The 23,005-nt window shown below is 47.2% G+C and overlaps 2 protein-coding genes across 10 annotated transcripts in view; both read right to left on the bottom strand.

The window, feature by feature from the left end:
• The window catches only part of DGKD (diacylglycerol kinase delta), a 60,386-nt gene extending 56,611 nt beyond the window's left edge, over positions 1-3,775 (bottom strand). For 5 of the 6 annotated variants that reach the window (XR_004358737.1, XR_004358738.1, XM_032697327.1 and 2 more), the window contains exon 1: positions 3,628-3,775. The gene's annotated coding sequence lies outside the window, so the exon portion shown is untranslated. The remainder of the gene's footprint in view (positions 1-3,627) is intronic. The other variant, XM_032697331.1, reaches the window with a different exon arrangement.
• A 2,442-nt stretch (positions 3,776-6,217) lies between these two features.
• Positions 6,218-22,889, bottom strand: SAG (S-antigen visual arrestin). 4 transcript variants are annotated; one of them, XM_032697510.1, is made up of 16 exons: positions 22,777-22,889; positions 21,437-21,604; positions 20,798-20,858; positions 20,664-20,708; positions 20,206-20,399; positions 19,410-19,469; positions 18,258-18,325; positions 17,930-18,065; positions 17,487-17,571; positions 16,182-16,254; positions 14,978-15,115; positions 14,615-14,692; positions 13,708-13,731; positions 13,223-13,287; positions 7,935-7,944; positions 6,218-7,298 (listed from the first exon to the last, which is right to left on the bottom strand). In XM_032697510.1, exons 2-16 carry the CDS (start codon positions 21,503-21,505, stop codon positions 7,205-7,207), a joined length of 1,200 nt encoding a protein of 399 aa, XP_032553401.1. In that variant the 5' UTR covers positions 21,506-21,604; positions 22,777-22,889; the 3' UTR covers positions 6,218-7,204. The 4 variants fall into 4 exon arrangements, with proteins under 4 accessions (XP_032553401.1, XP_032553402.1, XP_032553404.1 ...); XM_032697512.1 differs by lacking the exon at positions 7,935-7,944 and adding an exon at positions 10,398-10,461 and having other exon boundaries at positions 7,240-7,298; XM_032697511.1 differs by lacking the exon at positions 7,935-7,944.
• Positions 22,890-23,005: the final 116 nt, after the last annotated feature.

Raw genomic sequence — 23,005 nt, 5'->3', positions numbered from 1 at the left:
CCTTCCTCTCTGCCTCAAAAATTCTTTCTAGTTAAAAGCAAACAAGCACACTCAGCCTTCCACTCCTCCTTCTGCCCTCTCTCTAACAAGGAACAGATTTTTCAGCTAAAGAGATGTTAGCTGTGATTTGCCTTCAGACCCTGCACACCAAGCTCTCAGTCCCAAAACATCCAAACAATTTCATTTGCCCCACTACTACCACACCAACCTACTTCAGCCAAACACAGATGAGCAACCTGTGGGCTCAGAAGCAAGTTCAATGACATTTTATGGTCTTGCAGGCAAGCAGCTTTATTTTAAAGCATTTCTTAGGAAAACAGATGGCAGGACCAGTGGAAGGAAAACACACCTTCAAAGTGTTTGCAACTGTGACAAACAAGTAAATTCTGAGGAATTCCATGGCCACAGCAGACTTTGCACTCAAGCTGTGATAACAGTAAACTTCCATGGCGATTTAGCTGCACTTACAGGCATAATCCTAAGATAACTGCAGCAAAAGATGTGGTCAGAAGAGATTTATATCCTCAGGCCGCAGTAAAAGTCTGCCTTCATCCCTCACTGTCACTGAGAGACCTGTCCAACAGCTTCTGCAGCTTACAGTAGTCTGCACTCTGTCATTCATCAAACAAATTCAGAATTAGGTCTGCCCTTACACAGGAAGCAAGCTCCTCAAAGTCTCATCAAAACTATGATTACTCACAAAGTTGTCTTTGCTCCTTGCCCCAAAGGCAAGGAAAATGTATACATGCAGCAGCACGTAGAAAGGACAATGGCGAAACAAAAAGACATCAACAAGCAACAGAACAAATCAGTCCTTGATACCATAATACCTGGACTTACATGGAAAATCTGACCCTGTTTAGTCAAAGGTTTTCTGCAGATTAGCACAGAGCAGGCTTAATAGCTGTAGACAATATCTGTTTATAATCCTTGTTGTCACCATGTTTATGTTTGCATGCACAAGTGGCTGTGTGTGCAAACAGCTTTTTCCAGCCATGCTGATGCAGGAAGTGATGTAAAACAGGGAAAATTATTAAGTAGGGACAGGGAGACGTGTTCTGCTATATTCAAACAAAAATACAATCCAGTGCACCTTTCATCTTAGCATCTCTAACATCCTGTTGGAAGCAAGAGTTCTCACTCTACTGAGAAAGTCTTTGTGTCTCGTGACAAATACCACCATGTAGACAGACTAGAGCATCCTTCCTCCCTTTCCACGAGACCCCTGCCACAAGCCCTGTCAAGAATCACCAGGTTCATCCGATCTCCAGCAAGATGAATTCTTAATATTTGGCACTCTGCATGCAGGAAAAGATCTCAAAAGTCTTATCTTTTTTCTCAGCAGAAGAACAGACTGGCTCAGGTCACCTGGTGCTACAGTACAGCTGAAATCTGCTTGATACAGAACATCAACCAGTTTAGAGGGCTCCAGGGTTTCCTAGGCTGGCCAAAAGAACAATCTCACAGCCCAGACCTGCAGTGCCTCGCCCCAAGAAGCCAGTGGCAGTGCCAGCAGCACGCTGCACACAGGGCAGTAGCCCTGTCGTGTCCCCCCCTACGGCCACACTTTGCCAGGGGGGCTGCAGAACCAGGACCCATGTGGCAAAACAACAATGAGCAGTAAAACGATGACAGGCTCTGTGTCTGAAAGCAGGGCAAACCAGCCAGCAGGAAAAAGATCCCTCTGAATAACGCTTCAGATACTGCATCACGCAGAGACATTTACTCTCCTTTGCCACGAATACCAGAGAAGCAACACTGAGCTGCAGCACCAGTGCTGAGCGAGCCTTTGCATCCCCACGGCTGCACCGCGCCTGCCCACGCTGCAGAGACAAGGTGATCACAAGGCACGTGATGGCACAGTCACTAACCTCGTATTTCTAAGCAGAAACACATCACATAACAGTCCAAGAGTTACACAGGAGCTTAATGGCTACAAAGAAAAATCATGCTGCTATAATAAAAATAGTACAGAAAAGGGAAACTCCCTATGGGTGGTTCCCAGCCTAAGGCTGAAGGAAATCTTCGCATCTTCTCTTACAGTAACAATACAGAGGAACTACAGCTGTGGTTGTAGTTGCAGAATGCTGGTACTGCCCCTAAAAATGGTGTTATCGTTCCAGAACAAGAAACAGAGGGGTAAAATATGACTGGGCCAAAGGAATCCCGGTGGAAAGGACTGTTACCTTACCTGGAAGGCAAAGCAGGACAGAAAAAGCTGGGAACAAAGAGTAACCAGCTCTAAGATCCCTGTTTGACCAGACAGAAAGCTAAGCATCACTACATGGCTACAGAAAGGTAAAAGCACAGTATAAGATGCAGAAAATTGGGCTGCAACCACAAAAAGGATGGGAAGATGTTGAGGGAAGAACACACTGATTGTAGGGAATAACAGCAAGGGCTGCACCTTCCAGAGCAGAGCTCAAACTATGAGCCTGTGACTTATGCCAAGTCCAACAGGACCACAGGAGTGGGGTGCTGGAAAGTGATAATGGCACAATGTGACAGGAAGCCATGGCTTGGATGTGCAGGGGTTCTCAGGAAGGTGAGGAGGGAGCCCCTGGCAACTGTGACATGGGGAGAAAAGGGGAGATGCAGCCTCATGGTGTGGGAAGAGACAGGATGTCGTTAAGAGTTCATACCATGGTGCAGCACTAGGGAGCCCAAATTTGACTTCTACGACTCCAAGAAAATAGTACAGGAGAAGAGAGTAAGGAAGGAAAGAGGTAAGGCAGCGTCCTGCTGAGCCTGGGCACACTGATCACTGTCGGAATAGAAAAGCTCCCGGGCAGGTCTGAACCTGGGCACTGGGAAGAGGGTGGCCTAAGCTGGGCTACTGGGCAGGGGAACCGGGGAGGCTCAGAGAGGCACTTTGGGGATGGCAACCAGCCAGGTGGTCGGGGGCAACTGCAGGAGCCCCTGAGGGCAGTCTGGGGGGCACTGGCAGATGCTGAAGGGCATTTAGGGGGCAGCTGTTAACGAGCACTTGAGAAAGTGTTCGTTATGAGGATCCCTAAGAGGCATTTTAGGGTTCACAAGTCCATGGAAAGTGTGGGGGCTGTTTTCAGAGGGTCTCTGAGGTGTGGGTTGGGGGTCGCCGGCAGATCCCTGAGGGGCGGTTGGGGGTGTCACCGAAAACGTGGGGATAAATAAAACCCTTTAACACAACCCCTTTACAATTAAAGACCTTCCCAGCAACGGGTGAGGGGGAAATGGCCGAGCCCCTGAGGGGCGGTTTGGGGGAATGTGAGGCGGTCGCTGGCAGGTCCCCGAGGGGCGGTTTGGGGGAGTCGGCGGCAGATCCTGAGGGGCGGTTTAAGGGGTGTGAGGTGGCCGCCGGCAAGTCCCTGAGGGGTCGTTGTGGGAGGAGAGAAGCGGGGTGTGGGGGGGATCGGCGGCAGCTCCCTGAGGGACGGGCTCAAGGGGTTCCGTGGCGGACCGCAGGGGGAGGCTTGGGGGACGTCTCTGGCGACTCCCAGAGCGGTGGCCCGGGATGGCGGCAGCGCGGACCGTGCCGGGAGAGACGGGGAGGCGGCGGCGGCACCGAGCGAGACGCGGAGGCAGCACCGGCCGCAGCGTTGCCGGGAGCCCGAGGCCCTGCCCGCGGCCCCCACCCGCCGCACGCACCTTCTGGCGGATCTGCCCGGACGTCGAGACTTTGCGGATGAGCTTCTGCGGGGAGCCGGGCTCCTGCTCCGGCTCGCTGTCCGACGACTCCTCGGGCGCGGCGCTGGCGGCGGCGCCCGTCCCGGGCTGGGGCTGCGCAGCCCCGGCCCCCGCCGCCGCCATGCTGCAGGACCGGCGGCGCGACCCGCGCCCCCCCCGCCCGCCGCGCGCACTGCACCGCCCGCCCGCCGCCACAGCGCCCCCTGCCGGCGGCGGGGGGGACGGGGGGCCCGACCGCCCTCACGGGACGGGCTCGGCCGCCCGCGAACAGCCCGAGCACCGCTCGCACCGGGCTCGGCCCCCCCGAGAACAGCCCGGGCACCGCTCGCACCCCCGGCAGGTCCCAGCACCCCCGTGTCTCCCCGGGGCCAGCGCAAAGGCGCTCAGCGCAGCCCGCCCTGCTGGGGCGAGCCCGGCAGCTCGGACCTCGGTCCTCATTCCTGTGGCTGCTCCAGCACAGAATCACAGAATCACAGAACTATTCCAGGTTGGAAAAGACCTCTGAGATCGCCGAGTACAACCTGTGACCGGTCCCAACCTCGTCACCCAACCCAGAGCACTGAGTGCCACGTCCAGTCGTTCCCTGGACACTTCCAGGGACGGTGACTCCACCACCTCCCCGGACAGCCCCTTCCAAAGCACTGCCCTTGTTCCCAGGATTTAACAAGGTCCTGGGGGTACACCCTCCTCCCCAGGCTCGACCTACCGAGCCGACCCCCTGCCCAGAAGGCACTTTGGGGGCGCTGCCCCCCCCGCCCCACGTCCCGGGGCAGCGGCACCCCCTCCGTTCCCCACGGGCCCCGTGTTCCAGCTGGGATCTCACAGAATTGCACGTGGGGAAGGCACATGGCACCAAACCCGTCCCGTGCCGTGTTTGATACAAGCTGTGTTCGAACACAGCGGTTCCAGGGATGCCACGGCTCCCAGAGCTCATCCTCCTCCTGGAGCTGGCAGGTTCCCTGCAAACGGAGTCAAGAAATTGGATTGCTCCCCCAGCTGTGCAAAGGAGTAGCAGGTCTGACTCGGCAGAAGATCAACATAACACCACAACTAGAAGAAAGGGAAGATAAAAGGAAAACAGTTCCACCTAGAGACCTTTTTCTGCTGACAGAAGTCAGCATCTGCTGGCCGAAGGGCAGGAGAACAGAAGTCCAGCCTGTCCCGCAGGACAGGGAGCTGCAGGAACCAGCAGAAAGCCCTCGTTGCTCTCTGAGCAAACGTCCAGCATGAGCTAGACAGTGTCAGAAAGTGCTTTCCCAAGCCCAGTCAAAAGAACAGATTTAATAATCATTTCGACTCCACCATTGCACAGCAGAGTGCACTGTGATTTTGTCACACTCAGCTTACAGAAGTCACCACCACAGCTGAATTTGAGGTAGTGACAGAGGCCCCTCACAAGGCTGACATATAAGAAGAAAAAAAAAAAAAAGAAAGAAAATTAATCAGATCTCTGAGTTTGCTAGTCCTGTACTTACAGGTCCAGTAGCCAGGAACACTGAAGGAATCACCTCTGTGGAGGAAGCTGCGGTTTGAAGCAAAACTGGAAGACTGTTCCCCCTCCTTCTTTTGGCATCTTCAAAGGATTTTCTAAACACCAGCTCTCTGAGACCACCATATTCACAACCAGCAATTTGTTCAACCTTACTGTATCTTCTGTGTGTTCTTTTCCAGCCACCAAGAAATCAGTAATAAAAATATCGGGGAAAAGCCTCCCCGGACATCCAGCTGCAAATGCCTGACCGTCCCCCAAACCCAAAATCACACTGAAATCATACTGACCACAAACACCTGAAATGGCCACAGGTTTCTTTAGCAGCAAAGCACTCAATGCTCAGAAAGAGCAGAGCAAACCATTGCCTCCTGCAATTTCAGCTCCTATGAGACAGCTGTGATAACAGACATGGTGGGGGACAGGTGGATCAGGAACCCTGAACTCAGGGAGGGACAGGTGGATCAGGAACCCTGAACTCAGCCAGGGACAGGTGGATCAGGAACCCTGAACTCAGCCAGGGACAGGTGGATCAGGGAGAGCACTGATGGAACCCTGAGGACAGCCGTGGTCTTCGTTCACTGCTTCCAGCAAGAGCAGCTTACAAAAGCAAAACAGGAGAAAGCTTTACTTTTAACCCAAGCTCTTTGTGCTGGAAGCCCCACGTAAAGATGTTTGGTTAAAGCCTTTGTACCACCTGTAAAAGTTGGGCTTGTAACCACGATGGTGTCGGTAACAAAAGACAAACCAGCCTCTGCTCAGAAAACGAGGTCTGTATATAGAATGATACTGCAGAAATGCATCTCAAAAATGTCTCCCTCATTTTCCTCTCTGTTACAAGCACATCAGTAAATAAGATATAAGTGTGATGCTCTTAATTCCATTTTCTGGCACGTAGGGTGGGAAAGATAAGTTTATATTAATAAATTTAGGCCCTGCATTCAGACTTTTCAGGAGAATTTAAATTCGGGACACTGAAAAGCAGATTTAAAGCAAAAATGAGAAAAAGAAAACACCAGTTGTTTTACATGCAAAATGTAATTAGCTGATGCAACTCACTTCAGCTAAAACCTAAGTGAGATTCAGGAAAGGATCAGACATTTACATGAATAATGTGAATATCCAGATCAACAAGAGAGAACAGTTTGCAGAATACAGTCTCATTTCTTAGAGCATAAACCAACCTCTGGCAGATGCATTTTGGAAAAGGCTCCTCAGGGAAGGCTGCCTCATAATTTCCTCCTTAATTTTCCTGCACCCTCTTTTGAAGCAGTGTTGCCTGCAGGAAACTCTATTAAATACAGGATCAGCCTGGACTGGCAGTTCTCTCTTTGGGGTTGCATACAGGGAGCTTTGTTAAGGAACTCCTGGGCAGTGCACATTATCTCATCTTTAACAATGTGGTTGTACAGCATAATGCTAGAAAGCAAATACTGTGTATCAGCCTTATATCTGCTGAGGGAGACGACTTGCAGGACATTTAATGGTACAGAAAGGGGATGTTATCCACACGGGGACAGTCCAAGCACTGAAATCATGCACTGGATGAATGTGGTAAAGCATAAACACAAAAGCAACCAAAAGGAAATAAAATTAGTTTTGTATAGTCTGCTGAGAAACTTCAGTGAATCACTCAGGGCTGCAAGCCAGCCTTCCAGGCTGGGGTTTGGGTCACTGGCACTTCAGTCACAGATTCTGACACCGAGGAAGTCCAGGCAGGCTGCACAAACCCTCATTTAACTCTCACCAGTGCTGAAAGCAACCAAACCTTTTTATTAGGCAGCCCTGAAAGCAGAAGTCATGACATGGCAGCCTTCCCATCCTCCTCTGGTAGCTCGAGTGAGCACCAGGGGCTGTGTTTGCCACATTCTCCCAGAGGTGAAGCTTGTAATAAGCAGTAGAAATCCATGATGTTGTGTCCACTGATCTCAGGGCTGATCCCTGCATGACCACGTGTGCACTGAGAACATGCAGTTTACTAGAAACTCAGGTCCTAAATTCCTAATTGAAGTCTGACTACGCAGCTCCTCTGGCAGCTTGTTCTTTTAGTCACTCATCAGTTGAGGGCAAATTCTTGTCCTCTTCATCAGGTGTATTTTTTAGCTGCTGACGAGCAAACTCCTCAAATACCAGCTCTGCTTCACTGCAATGGAAGAAACACAGGTGTTTGAAAATGCTGTCAGCCGTGTTTTGTACCAGCAGACTACAAGCAACAGACAGGAGGGAGAAGAGAGGCCTGGAGCAGCCTGCTAATGTTTCCTTTGACTTCAAGGGGATTTGGATCACATCCCCACAGGCACTGGTGCTATTCTAGCTAACAGGAAAAGCAGTTGATTGAGCAAGTCAGGACACAAACTGAGGAGGTTTTCATGAGCACTGAATCATGTCCATTCCAGCTACATATTTATCAGCTATCTGAACAGCCTGCAGACTGAAAGGGGCTTTGTCCAGGAATAAAATGTGCAACCTTTCATCCTTATTCCTTCTGTACTAAAATAGAGGCACATGGTCAAATCTACTAAGTTCCTGAGACTTTGAGCTACAGAACATCAGGTGAGCACGAACATACCCCTCCCTCAACTGTGAGGCAAAACATGTTCTCTTCATCAAATTTCACATGGTCAGCCCTTGCTGGTTAACTGAGAGCAGTCATTTGTCAGGCCACAGTAACTTGCTCACTTTGGATTTTAAGCTGGGGATTTTTGGACAATTTTGAGAAGCTTTCAAAAGAGTCAAAGCACAAGTGCAGCCAGAATGTGAAATACTAAAAGAAACTTACCCATCCTTCCCTGCAGTCAGCCACATGCAGCAAGGGAGGAAAAAAGACATACCAGGTAGTTAGAACAGCAGATGCTGAAACATTTGCAAAATATTTAATGCAAAGATGTATAGACTGACAAGTCAAAGCAGTGACAAGCAGTAGGATTTGCAGCAGTATAAGGAGAATTCCAGAAACTCTCAAAATGTGCATACATGCACCTGATGAAGCAAAACTTGATCTCCCAAATGGAAAAGCACTCCAGCAACATTGTCCAAGCCATCAGAAGGGCTGAGAAACCAAGACAGATTCTCCCATCTATGCTTGCTTGTGGTCACAGCTGGGGGAGACATCTGGGCACACACTTGGACTCCGAGCTGACAGGGCCTGTGTGACAAGGTGTCAGCTTTAACTGCTCTGTCACTGTGACTGAAGGAGTCAGCTGAAGAGAAGACATGCTCTTGTTCAATAAACATGAGGGGACTAAAATCAGAGGTCAGAGTAAAAAAAGGCCTCGTGGTCTCTCATTAGATAGGTTATGCCCTTGAGGCAACACTCCTGATTTCATCTTTCCCTAAAAATAGCCCCAAGACCTTTGGCATCTGTGTTTCTTTAATGGGATCTTTGCTAACCACACTAACAAATGCTGCTTGCTAGCAGGATTCCCTGGAAGCTGTTTCAGCACAGTCTAAAATAAGCAGAACAGACTGTATTTGCAGGGATTTTTTTGTTCTCACAGTTACTTTATCTTTAGCAAGTTGCAGTCACTTCAGTGGCTTACTTGTCCTGGGTTTGAGTCAGGGAGCAAAGCCCACCTCGTTCTACAGAAGTCATTGGGGATCTGGGATGCCTCAGCAACTGGAGAACTCATTACCTGGAGAATTCATATCCACAGCACACACTGAAATCAAGGGTGAGTGGTGAAAAGCACTGCTGGAAAAGTCAGCATCAAAAGTGTGCCAAATGGGGCTGCTCCAGCCAAAATGCCTCAGAATGCCTCAAAGGATGGATCATGCAAAGACAGTCCTGATGGTATCTATCCAGACACAGATGGTTTCCTCTACTCTCAGAAGCCAAGATGAAGTCTGGAAAGTCTCAGGGCATGTATGCTTGATTGCAATGGAGTTAAACTTTTAGAACTTCTAAAATTTCCAACACATCATTCACATTTCATTTTTCCTCCAATTTTTATTTGTTAAAGAGTCTGCTCTCTGAGGTACACTCATTACTATGGGAACAGTGGTGTCAGTGATGTGGGTGAAGCTGAGCGAGATCCCACCAATGTAATTTGAAACCAATTTTGCAAAATGGATTGAAGGGGAAAATAGGTTTTGTTTCACTTGGGCACATACTTCACTGGGAGATAAATGATTACTGAATCAATACATGGTGTGGCAGCAGAGTAATGCTTATTATATAGCTCAGAAGGCTCAAGTTTACATTCAAAGATGCACTACTTCACCCTCAGGCTGTGGCACTGCCTCCCACGTGCCACACTGGCACCCTTGCAAGAGGCCTGCTCCAGAGTCCTCTTGCTGTCCAGTGCCTTATTTAATACTATAAAATTGAAAAATTCCCAGAAAATGGGTAGACTTTTGTTTTTTTTTTAATTAACATTCCAGCAATTGTTTTGAGGGTTGGGATGGGAGGGGGATTGATGCGGCTGCAGAAATGCCATCATACTCTCTGCAGGGTTTTCTGTGGGCTTTCATTATGCAGCCACAGAAATGATTCCATACAGTTAAAGTTGTGGCATACAGTAATTTTCATTATAAGCTTGCTTAACCTCTCTTAACTTTATGGGAGAGGGAAAAAAAAAGGTAGCTTCTGTTATTTTTCAAGACATTCAAGTGCTTTAAAAATTCGCTATTTTCTGGAAGTCACAATAGCAACACAGGGAAGGTATTGCTTTACTATTAGAGGGAGAAAGCATTTTTGGGTTTCCTGAAACCAGCCCTTTCGTGCAAGTTTAACCAGGGAGCAGATAAACGACTATTTGTTGAACAACAGCCAAAACAAAGACCAGGGTTTAAGACATAAGGCCACAAAATGTAAAACATCAGGAGATGGGCAGGAAAACCCCAGACCAAAGAACTCACGCTGAGACCACAGCCTTGAGGAAAACCCAGCAGGAGCTTCTGGGCTAACTGCTGACCGGGAAAGGTCTTGGAAGCATGAAGGGACACAGCCCAGTTTGAGTCTATCTTTAAAAGAAATAGATCCCTACACATTTTTTGTCAGCAGGCAGAAAGGACAGACTTACCAGTGTGACAGGAGCTGCTTCGCCTAAAAATAACCCCCCAGGGACCACATGGGTCTAAACCCAGTCAAAAACCCAGCACAGATAAAACATGCAAATCCCAGACTCCCAGGGGTCCGAGAGAAGGAAGCTGTAAATAAACACAGGAAAGGGAAGGTGGCAAGCCTCTCCTTTTCTGTCTCCTCCGGGCACAGGGAAGAAGGACCAAGCAATCTGCAATGGACCTGCTTTTCCCTGAGGAATGAAGGCTCCAGAGCTCTCATGGACAGCCAGAGAGGGCAGAGCAATCTGCCGTGGAATAAAACACATGGCACTTGGTCACACTCACCCCATTTGGCCCTAAAAAAATTAAACCATGTGCTTGGGAAGCTTGTGTTTCTGAAGTTCTCTACTCTCAAGTCAGCTCTGCATGATTAAAGGCATTATGTTTTACTTCTGCCATAAATCACCTTGGCTGGAGAAAAGGATATTCCCCCACTGCAAGGAATAAATCGTAATATGTGGTGGTTTTTAGTCCCACTTCAGCTTTGACTCTCTAAGATGGTTCCTTTGACTCTTTGCTCCCAGCTGTGCCTTCAGACAAAGTCAAGTACAGCAGGGAGGTGCAATAGGCAAACTGGTTCCTACTGACTCATCATTTCAAACAAAAGGGAACGGAAAGAGAAGATGAGGAGTGATCTCGAAATTCCCTAGGCATGCACCCCTGCCTACATCCACTGCACAGGCTGCTGAACAGTTCCATCTTTTGGGACCTTTGAGAGTCTAAACACTGTTTGTTGAAGCTCCATCTCCGCAATTAAGTCTTGATGTGCTTGATTCCAAATTAGATGGTGTTTTACTAATGAAACACATTGTACTTCTCAGGGCTCATGAGCTAAAGTGGTAGAATAAAAAATTAAAAAGCCTGAACTCACAGTTGGGAAAAGTGATGAGGCACAGTGCATGGAAAACTACCAGCAATAAAGCTGGAAAGGATTTGACTTTACCAGCTTCATCTGGGAGGCTATTTTATTCACTGTAATAAGCTCAGACCCCACATTCCAGCACAATTTTCAAGTCAGCTATGCAGGATTCAGAGGAGTTTTCTGTTGTGTTAAAGTATCTTTTTTTAAGAGAAACCATTTATTTCCCGAGGTAACCATTTGCAGGGCTTTCCCAGGGGATAGCTCCTGAAACTGCCTGCCTTTTCCTTCAGTTTGTAAGGAAGCTGCAGTTTCCATGTGTACAGAATGCATGGACCATAGCTGTCTTCTGACAGCAAGCCCCTACAAGACTTTGATGTAGCAAACAATACATGGGCCGTGCCCCTGGTAAGAGGATGTGCTGGGGGAAGTGATCTGAGAAATATTACAGTTCTCCATTTCCCCTCCAAAGTCTTCTGCCCACATCCTTTTGAGTGTCCTTTATAAAGGAGTACCTCAGCCCTCCTTTGAATTGATCTTAGAAGGGAAAACTGCCCGATTCCCATTTTTCCTCGTACTACAAATGCTTCTCCCAGAATTATAAAGTAATAAAAAGGGGGTTGTGGCATTGTTAACACCAAAAAAAACTCATGCAAAAATATTCTCACCGTTTTAAAAATGTAAAATTCTTTACAGTTGCCTACACCTTTGGAGGAGCCTCGTTAGAAGCTTTCAAGCTTCCCTTGGTGTCCATGAAAGCTCTGGATTTTGCATCCTGAGCTGCCCCCAGGCCCTCACCAGCCACTGCTCCTGAGGCCACCAGTGCCATCCCAGCCCCTCACCATGCTCTGTCTGTGCTCAGGGGCTGTGCTGGCACAGCTTTCCCAGTGAAAATGAGAGTTTCCTGGAGTACAATTCTACCTTTGCCCACTCTAGCACATCCATAATTAGCAAACCCCGACTCCCAGAGCATAGAGTGGATCACCAGCATCTCTGCTCATCGCTTACACTTGATTCCTGCAACAACTTCACAGCAAGGACTCAATGTTTCTAATGCTGCTGGTACAGAACAGAGCATCTATCTCAGGGTAACTCTTCTCACAGGTTCTGCCACCACCTTCCTGTGGTCACATTCTTAGAAACAGCAGCTTTAGGTACATTTGGGTCCAAAGAGAAAAAAGGAAAGAAAAAGCAACACAGAAGCAGCCATGGGGTTTTTGTTTGAAGCCCCCCAGCTCTGTCCAAACACAGGGGCAGGCCAAGATGGTTCATCTGTAACACCCCCAGCACAGAAAGGCTACTGTGTTTGTATTCAGGAGCTGCTTCAGAGCTGGACAGGAGCCTCTGATTTCGTGTGAGCACCTTGTCTCTGGTGTTCACCACTGGAGAACAGAGCCAGCCAGAGCCTGAGGAAGTGGGAGGAGAACACAGATGCTCCTGACAGCCTGTGGTTTTGGCATCTGATCCCAAGCCTCAAGATGCCTGGAGAAGGCTTACTCCTTACACTGCTCTAGAGTTCCCACACTTCCCTGCACAGTTCTGATGCTCAGGAGACATTCCTCTTGGCTAATCACTGAACATAAAGGCCACATCATAAACACCAGGGCCAGTGCCACATCAGGATAACAGGGTCTCCAAAATCATCAGTAGTTTTACCACCTCTTAACTTTGCTTAAAAGTATTTTGCTTTTTACAATGCTCACGTGTGTTAGGTATTTTCCAATGTTTTTTTTTTCTTATCCTGGAATGTGGCTGGGAATTGCTGACAGCTTCATTTGGGACATTTTACTCTGTAGTCATGAGATTTAACTTGCAGTGCTTCCTCAAGCCCCTGTCCTTTGAGCTGTGATTCCACAGATGAAAGATGAAAAGGTAACATGACTCATTTCCATTTTCTCCCATCTTAGCATCCCTTCTGCCTGTTATTTTGTGCCTTGAGGTTGATATATATATATATATATATATATATATATATATATATATATATATACACACACACACACACACACACACACATAGAGCAGCTCCATATTGGAGCCTTGTGGGCTCTAAAGGCTTCCTGAAGCACAAATCCCTCTAAGCCTTACCCTGGTGAGATCTAACTGGAGTCTGTTAAGGAACAAAGGCAAAACTCAAGTGTCACTGACCTGCTGGGCTCCTTTCCTCAGGTTTGGGGTGCATGAGACGGAATGGCAGCTCTGTGCCCACTTCACTTGGGGGAGAAGAGAGACTGCATCAGACCCACAGCTCCATTCATGCCTGGTCCAGACCTCTTCCCAGTTCAGGCCAGCCCGAGCCCCCAGCTCCACCTTCACCCATTCTTTCATATTTTCTAATCATAATTTTCCCCTCAAGGAGAGTTAAACTTCAATTTCTCCACAAGTATCCCAGGCATATCCATGTTCATGAACTGGGTTTGTTATTATGTGCTGAGTGTATTTGCATGGACATCAAATCAAAGATATCTTGGTAATTGCTTCATTTTCACAGCTGAATGCACAAACTTCTTGCTTCTATCAGCTTAAGGGATAGTTATTTTTTTTTAGGGAGGTGGGAATGGGAATAGGAAAGAGGGTAAAAAGGTGAATTAACAACTAGGACTGCATGGTCTGAAAAGGAAGATGACATTTACCTGGATGTGAGGTCTCCCAGCATGCTACAAAAGAAAACAAGGAGAAAAACAAAGAATATTTAATGCCTTTCCATTCTGGTGCTCTACCAAATGCTGTTTTATTGTAGACTATGGAAATTACTGTCCTCATATACTGTTCTCTGCTTGCCACAAAGCATAAAATCCAAATAAACCTGTTTTTAAAAAAATAATCTTCATTTTTTATATCATTCCTATGGAGAAAGAGCCTAAGAACTCCTGACCAAGTGTTGGGCATGGCCCCTTTTCCAAGAGCCAAAGGAGCAATTGGAGGTCCACAGAAGGCAGCAGGTATTTTATCAGGCTTGAGGCAAATCACTGATTCTTTTTTATACTAGAAAGAAGGGCAGATGAATGAAATACAAATGTAAACAGTGGCTAACATCAACTGAGAGTTATTATCCTTGTCCTCTTTTGCACTATATCCTGGAACTAGCTCATGTTGATAACATCAGCTTTTCCCAGAAAGCTGGCTTAGTACAGAACCTGAGCTACATCATTTATGACTCTCAGGGAGATGTTTTCACCTTCTGGTCTGAAAGAACAACGCCAACATAAAGGCTCACACAAAGTTTCACTTCGGTTCTCACAAAATAGGTTATGGCTTTGAAACAAAATGTTACAATGCAAACCAGAGGTTCCTGCTTGAGCCATACAGTCATGTGGTGCCTACAGATGGCAATCCAAACCTTCTGGTTCAGGTCAAGTTCTTTGGACAGGCCAAGATTGATTTCCAGGAAATTTATGCTTTAGGAGGAGCCTCACATCCTACAACATGTGCCCTTTCTCTTGGGGTGGACTGTCCTGCTCCCTCCCCACCCTCACTGATGGACACACACTCCCCTCTCTTAACTCCAGGCAGGTACAGCAGAAAGGGTGTCACACTTACCCTGGAACAGTGAGCTTCACTTTGACCTTGTAGGAAACCAGGATCCCCATCACTGTCTTGTCTATTCCATCCTTAATGCTGCCAGAGAAAACAGCAGTGTGAGGTGGCACAGCAACATGGCACAACACACACCTGGAGCAAGAACTAGGGGAACATCCTGAAGGTGGTAGAGCAGACAAGCCTCAGGGACAGGTACCAGCTCTGCAGAGCTGTCACCACACACCCTGAGTGAGTGTGACAGGGTCAGTAATGCTGCTCACACCTGGACATACAGTTACAAAGTCCTGACAGAAGGGTCTCCTCCATCCTCCCCTCTGCTTTATAACTCACCCACTGCCCGGGACCATTTAAAACTCCACTCACATAGTACTAGAAGCCAGGTTGGTGTCCTCATCCTTTAGTTTTCCATCCAGAGCTATTTCCCGCGTCTCCCGGTTATTTGCAAGCAAGGGCAGAAGTGTCAGTGTCTTGGTCAGGCTGCTGTTGGGCTGCACCTTTTCCCTGAAAATAAGGGAAATTATACACTCTGATTTGTGTTACATACCCAACCAAGAGAACTGCAAAACAGAAATTACAAAGCTGCCCAAAAGGAGAGGAATTTAACCCAATTTAGTTGCCTGCAATGCATATGTCTGCATCTCATCTAGTCAGTAAAATTCCCTTTATAGTCAGCAAAGAAGAACAGGCACTTACAGGAAATGCTTAATTTCACATTAAGGCAGAAGAGTAGGTCAAAACTATAGAATTGTACATTAGTTTAGTTTGGAAAAGACCTCTAAGATCATGGAGTCCAACTGTTAACCCAGCACTGCCATGGCCACCACCAAACCGTGTCCCCAAGTGCCACACCCATTTTTCCTAATATCCCATCTACCCCTCCCCTGGCACAACTTGAGGCCATTTCCTCTATGCTGCAGACCTCCAAATTTGGACAAAATGAATCCTAGCTAAGACCAATACTCAATGGAAAACATGTCCCTAAGTTACAGAGCAAAACACCAGACAAGTATAAAGTATCTGGGTATGCCCAACCCTCCTCACAAAGTGAAGTTCAGTGCTGCCCTGCCAAGGCAGTGAAAAAAAGCAAGTGGTTCTCCATAATGCCAACAGGCTCCAGGTTTTCATGGACTTTCTCAGGCCAAAAAGAACCAAATGAAATGGTGTGGAAAAGACTGGCCTCAAGCAAGAGTATCCATGTCAAGCTAGAGTATCCATGACTGCCACTCAAAGAGCAGCACCTTTCAGAAAAGTGCTGCACCTCTATTTAAAGATTTCCAGCAACAGGGAACTTTCCACAGCCCCTGCTAAGCTTGTCTAGTAAGCAATTACTCTTCAAACCTCTTCTGCAACCTTCCCATTCCCTGAAACATCGTGCAGGGTCCCTGCTGGCTCTCTGAAAAAGAGACCAGCTGCATCTATAGAGCATGGATGCGGCACACACATGAGGGAAGAGAGGAGAGAGCACTGCAATGACAGGCTGTAATTAGGAGAACCCCCCATTACTCACAAGGAGGATCATTAAAAGGGTGCAAAGGAGCAGGAAGGGAGAAGCAGAGCATTCACTCACTGTGCTTCCTCAGCAGCCACCACTTTGGTATAGTAGTCACTGGAGTACAGCACCACATTGGCAACCTGCTCCACTGAGGGAGGAAGGAAAAAGCGAATATCAGTCGTGTCTGTGCCCCAGAAGCAACACAGCTGCCCCTGCCCTGAGTCTCAGGAACAGGAAACATGACAAGGACAGCAGGAAAACCCATCCATCTGGAGCCTGAAAGGACCACCAGGTCTGACAGCCTGACCTGGACAGAGACCAACAGCACACCAACGGCCAGGGCCGATCTCCCATGAAAGGCACTCCCCTTGATTTGGAGACAACAGAAACTCAATTACCCATGGTTTCCCTTGGGAGCCTTCTCTTTCCATTATAAAGACCTACCTGTTCCTTCTCTAACCATGACTGCTTTTATCTCTGGTCCTGGTGTCTCTTGTGTGCCTACAGCACATGCATTTGCATTCAGGAGACACCATCATCACACAGACTGCAGTCAAGAGCCTGTGATAGCAAATGGCTTATATTCTCCAATCTAACACAACCCCCCCCCAAGGTAATTCTGACTGAAACACTGATGAGGAGAGAATCTGGGGACCAACAAGGTCTTTTAAAGCCTAACAGAGGCATATCAGACTAAAAATATTTGGGAATCGCTAGACAGTGCATCCAAGATGGGCACTGAAATGGCTTTTTCTGCTGTAGAGTTTTGTAGGAACCTCAGCCATTTTACTCCTTCCCTGCCTTCTGTTCTCTTTCTCATCTCTTGTCTCTCAGACCATCTTCCTCAGCTCTGCAGCTTGTGGCATGAGAACATGTAGTGCCATAAATAAAACACAGGCACAGTGCTGAGCTCAGCCCCTGCCCTCAGCTCCTCAGGAATCACAGCATTGCTGGCAGAGGGGCTGTTCCTCTCATTGCCATGTTTCTGGAATGTCAGGCAGAGCTGTATGGGAGTGAGGCACATTCACAGTTAAGAGGAGCATCACACTGACAGGGAGCCCTTCCCATTGCCCTCCCCAAAAAGGGGTGGATTTTCCCCCCCAGGACCTGCCTTGCTTGCCCACTGCAGGTGCCAGACCCTCTCTCTTTACTAGGTGGAACAATCTGGTGCCTCAAATTAAGACTCAGAAGTAACCACAAGAGTCAGGAAAAAAGCTGCAATGTTTCACTTGATGAACAGCAAAGGAACAGTAACAGACAGGGTGGAGGGACAAATTCTGTACTCCCTAATCACTTTCTTAAACTGTTGCAAGCACTAAATTTTGGCTCTCTTTCAGTCCTATTCCGCTCAAAGAATCCTAAGCAGCAGTCAAAACATACCCTGGACTTTGATCTTCTTCACTGTTTTCTCCGTGCTGTTGTTGATGGTGACAGTGACTGGAATGGGCTCACCATGGTAGTACACCTGGAAGGAATTTGATGCTCAGAAATCCAGCCAGGAGACTTCTCCCAAACCCTAATCCCCTCTAGTTCCCCCAGATTACATCACACAAAGGCTGAATAAGGGAAGATGACCCTTCCCAATGATTCATGACCCTTCTTTCAATGACTTCTTTAGCCTCAAATGTGTCTGGTAACAGGGTTTCAGCCTCCCCTAACAGCAGCTGCTGACAGGAATTACATTCCCTATAGCCCTTGAGTGGTGGGACAAGTCAGTCAGAGCTGAGACAGCAACACATGAAGTAGCTGCTTTGGGCAGCAAAATGCACACTGGCCTGCCAACCCTGGGCTGTCCACAGCCCCGGAGCAAGTGTCTCCCTCACCTCTTTGCTGAGGCAAGCTTTCAGCTGGAGGGGCTTGCTGGACATGAAGAACTGCCAGGTGGTCTCTGCACAGGGCTGGGGTCCTGGCTCCTCCGGAGCGTACTGCACCTTACGGATCAGTAGACGAGCAGAGTTCCTGGGAAGCAGCAGAGGACAACGTGGTGGTACCTTGTGCTTGGCAGAGGCAGGAGTTCTGCACTCACACGTGTTTACCCCCAGGAAGTCCACTGACAAGTGGGGCACAGCTGAACAAGCAACCGAGGGGCATCGCTGGAGCACCCACCCCCTTTAAGGGCAAAGCTGAAGACAGACACACACATTCTGTTACCTCTTATGAATTCTCTCTTCCACATTCTCTGTTGAGAAAGCTTTTACCTCAAAGTCCACCCCGCAGGTCTGCCAGAGAGAGAGAGGACAGTTGTGAGATGAGGGTCAGAAGCCAGGAGCATCTGCACATGCTTCAACATCTTTCTGCACACCAGAAATTGGCAGATTCCTGCCAGCTGCAAATTCTTCTGCCCTCCTACCACTGTAAGAGAGATCCCTGCCAACCTGGGTGGCAGAATCTACCTGTTCCATGATGCTTCTGGTAAATGAGGCCTAATTCCCAGCCTCCTGAAAGGCTTTCTGTGAGAGCAGTGCTGTAGAGGTCACAGCATAAGACTGACCAGTGTGCAGGGCTCTCCTGCCCACCTTGGATTTCTGAACTGAATTTCTGAATTGGCTTTGTAATGCCAATACCTTCTTTCCCAGCATCTAAGGAGTGGGAGTGATCAGGCCCAGCTGACCTTTGCTTTAACAGGTTTATAGTATCATGGGACATCTGCGTGAGTCCCAAGTAACTCTCTACAGAGAAATTTTTGCTAGAATATCATTCCCTGACATAAAACACAGCTTATCCTTGTTGCACTGGATTCTGCACCTTGCCTGTTCTGCTGTTCAGAGAAGCATCCAGTGAAGTATAAAAAGAATATTTTAAATGGTATCAGAAACCTTGCAGAACATCTCATTATTTAACGACTTTTACTCCAGGGCTTTGGTTTGTTTACACACATGCACAAACCAGCCCTTTTCTGCATTTAATTCAGAGCAGGTCTTAACACATATTATTTATAGCAATCTGTATTAATCTATTTTAGGCACTCTGTCTCCTTTCCTTTCACATAGCCTCACAGTTACAACCATTTTATGTGCAACCAACCAACAAATCATGTTGTAATCTTAAGGAAGCTACAGCATTGCACATTTTGTAGTCTTGCTGCTATTTGTCTGGATTCCCTTTGTTATTTTGAGGACTTCGATTCCAAATCTGTGACATACACTTGTAGCCCTTAAGTCAGGTTCTTGACATCTGTGGCACAGCACAGTAAAATCCAGTATCACCTTCTCCTACTCTCAAGCTGGACAAATATCTTCATGTGACTTTTTTCCATCTGACTTTCCCCAGCCATGATAAGCAGAAGTGTCCCATTGGTCTCACCTTATCAACATCACGAGGTGCAGGCTGCAGACAGACTGAGCAAGGCAGGTAATCTGGAAACTGTGGGAGGAAGAAGAGAAAATACCCCAAAGCAATATTACACAGATATTCTAGGTAATTTATTCCTCACAAAAGCAATTCCGTAGACAATCCCTGTCATGCAGTAACCCTTTGGAATTCTAGCTGGTACACTTGTCTTGTGTGACAAGTCCGTCTCTTCCAAAAATACTTTAACAGTCAAGATAGGGGGAAAAAAAAATGTAAAAAAAGCCTAGGAACAACCTGGATCCTCCCAGGGAATGCTGAGGCAGACCTGTCACCGACAGTACTGGAAGCATATTCTGTCAGAATCAGTTTGGCAGGGAGCTGCTATTTGTTGACAACATCTGCTAAAGAGCTTTTCATCTGCTTATTTGATCCATAAGGGTTTTAAAGCAAAGGGATTGGGTGCTGAGGCAATGGTGTAAAGTATTCCAGCCCCTCAGGAACGGGAAGGCATAGGTATGTGGGGCTGTTGCTAGCACAAAGCCATTGCGTATTCCCTTGCCATTTCAAAGAAGGCACTTTTCCCAGTGCAGTGATCATTGTGCAGTTAGGATCATCTTGCACTTTACTTCTTAGGATGGCAAGAAGAAAAAAAAAAAACCAAAACATTTGTACACCTCCTGTCATTCAAAACTGGAATTGGCAGAATGTGAATTCACTATTAATTCCCACTTTCGGTCCATCACTGGGCCTCAACAGCCTGGTAAGAACAGACAAGGAGAAGAGTCAGAGGCTATTCTGAGATACTCACTGTAAAGAAAAAGGGATAAGCATTTTTCCCCAGCTTCTTTAGCAGAGATTCCTGCAAGTGAGTGAGAGGCTCTGGCTTGTCAGCAGGAGGGAACACTTGGAGCCTGGAGAAGAACAGGTCCCGTCGGAAGGTGAGGCCCATCACATCGATGTCCTCCTGGCCGTACCGGAAAGCACAGGTGAGGGACACGTACACTGGGGACAAGCACAGGGCAAGTCAGGCCTGCAGCAGGGTAACAGTGCAGCCAGGGTGGGACCTGGAATGCTCCTGCACTAGAGACGTGGAAACTCATCCCAACATTTGCATAACCCAGCGAGTATTCACACCACACGTAACAATTTACGTTATGCTGAGCAGGAAAACCATTTGTAGCCTCAGAACAATAAAAAGGTTCTATCTCGGCATCTCAGTTCAAAAGACAACAATTTCTGAAACACACATTGCATAAAACCTCAAACCTTTTTTCCCCTTGATAAGAGCAGGATCCACCAATACAACACCATCTGAAAGGGAGTTAAAAAATAACGATTAACAGAGGTTAATCAGGGCTGAGAGAGCAGGAAGGGCAGCACATTTTTCCCTGTGGACTTACCCACAGGCTCCACGTTCCCAATATTGTCAATGAAGTCCCGCTTTCCCAGGTAGATTGTCAGCTGTGGGGAGGAGATGACCACGGTTGAACTACAGAATGTTTGTGATTGTGTGTGGAGGGAAGGGGGACACACACGCATCAGAGAGCTGTAAATCTTGCAGAGATCAGGGCAATTCCATTTTAAATGGAGTAATTATTTTTTTCCAGCAAACATGCAATCCCCATAGGATTATCCACCTGGACTCACCAGGATTATCCACATGCTTCCGGACATCAGAACTGAAGACCTGATCTAGACCAGCTCCCAAAAGTACAACACAAATACTTGTGCATGGGACCAAGAACTGTAGATTCAAAGATTTTTGGTGCCATCAGGTTGGAAAGATGTTTTAAACATCTACCAGCAGGAGTACAACCCAGGAGGGGGGTGAGGTGAGCTGCCTTCCTCTTGTATTATTATAACATTAGAAGTTTGCCCTAAGAATTGTTTACATCATCTCCTCAAACTTAGTGCTAATTACGGTTCATGGTTCTTCTTCAGGATAAAATGAAGGCGACAGGAAAGAGTTTTCTATTTAGTCTCCAGTCTCACTACAGGTGAAACTCATACCTAAATAAACCCCTTCTTAGGGTACTCACAGCTTTGTCACGGGTGCTTTTTTTGAAGACAACTTGTTGTTGTGGAGAACCAGCATTCTTCCCATCCATCCCTGGCTTTTGAGCCTCAGGGCAGCTGACAGTTAAAGATGGGGATGTGACTGTGGGTGAATGAAGGTTTTCTGCCCCAAAATGTCCTGGGAAAGATGCCTGGGGAAAACAGGTGGATGAGACAAAAGCAGAATCATACCTTGTGGGTAAAGCACTGTACTCCTATGTATAGTTTGCCATTTCAGAGCTCCACACATACCCAAATGTTGGCTAAGGCTCAGTCTAGGAGCTACAAAGGTGGTTTGTGTTGATAAGGAGTCAGACTGAACCCAAAATGAGAACACATCTGCCCTACTGCATTTTTCTCAACCCAGTGCAACCCATCACGTGCAGGGTATCACTGAACTCAAACCAGAATGGACTTTAAGAATAGAACAGTCCAGCTACCTGCCCAGACAGGTTACAGTTATAATCAGGGGTAGGGAACAGCTTGCACCCAAAGGACAACAACAGACAGAATAAAATTCTTCAGGAGGAGAAAAAAAGGCAGGGAGGAAAGGAAGGGGTAAAAAAAAAAAAAAGAGAAGGGGGGGAAAAAAAACAGAAGAGAAAGGGGAGACCACAAGGGCACAAGAGATATCCAGAGTGAGAAGTCCAGAAAACCTAAGTGGTACAAAGCAGAGAGATTAGTTTTTCATTTTGTTATGTCATGAAATAGCATCCAGTTAATGATCAGACAGCAAATTCAAAATAAGGTGGAGCTCTTCCCCAGTTAACAAAAGATTCAGGAAGGCTCTGGAAATCACCAATATGAGTTGGATCATAGGACTGGACACAGTCACAGGGAACAGGCTTTTGGCAGCTGTTGGACAGGGTGATTCAGGTGCAACCTTACTCCTGTAAGATGCTGAAGCTGAGGAGCAGCACGAGGAAAGGACGATGCTGCACTGTCCTGTCCTTACACTTCTCCCCATCCCACCAGTGAGGGGTTAGACACTGTTAGACACACCCCTGGCCTGCTGGTGTAGGACTGTCCTCACCATTTGCTCCCATTCTATTTTCCTGCTTGCTTTCCCATTTTAAAACTGCTTCAAGAATGAAACAGTTTCTAAGGCCCATTTGCAGACAACAAACCATAAAAAGAAGGAAATAGTTTGCTTCTTGGAAAGCTGAAAAAAAATGTACGGCAGAGGTTATAAACAGACTGTACACATTTAAGAGTTTCTATTTTATGAAGTAGGTTTTCCATGTCCAGACCAGTATATGTTGCTGACTAGATGTGCTACTCATGCTGTACTCAAATAAACAAACAAGCAAATAACATTAAATACCTTGCTGTGTTCCCAGTGACACAGGAGCTTCCACAGACAACGATGGGGACTCCTAAACTCCTAAGGAAAGATGACTTTCCCAGGCAGTCGTGTCCTGTTCTTCTTTGCCTCTACCAGAGGGAATCACTGACCTCTTCACAAACAAGGAAGACAATTTGTAGGGGATTTGAAAGCTCATCTCTAGTTGCGTCCATCCAGGATTTCAAGAATTAATCCCCCTCCAAGAGCA

Source organism: Chiroxiphia lanceolata, chromosome 10, assembly GCF_009829145.1.
Source record: "Chiroxiphia lanceolata isolate bChiLan1 chromosome 10, bChiLan1.pri, whole genome shotgun sequence".
In the NCBI taxonomy this organism is placed as follows: domain Eukaryota; kingdom Metazoa; phylum Chordata; class Aves; order Passeriformes; family Pipridae; genus Chiroxiphia; species Chiroxiphia lanceolata.
The sequence above is the reverse complement of the archived record's forward strand: the minus strand, read 5'-3'. Positions and strand labels throughout refer to the sequence as shown.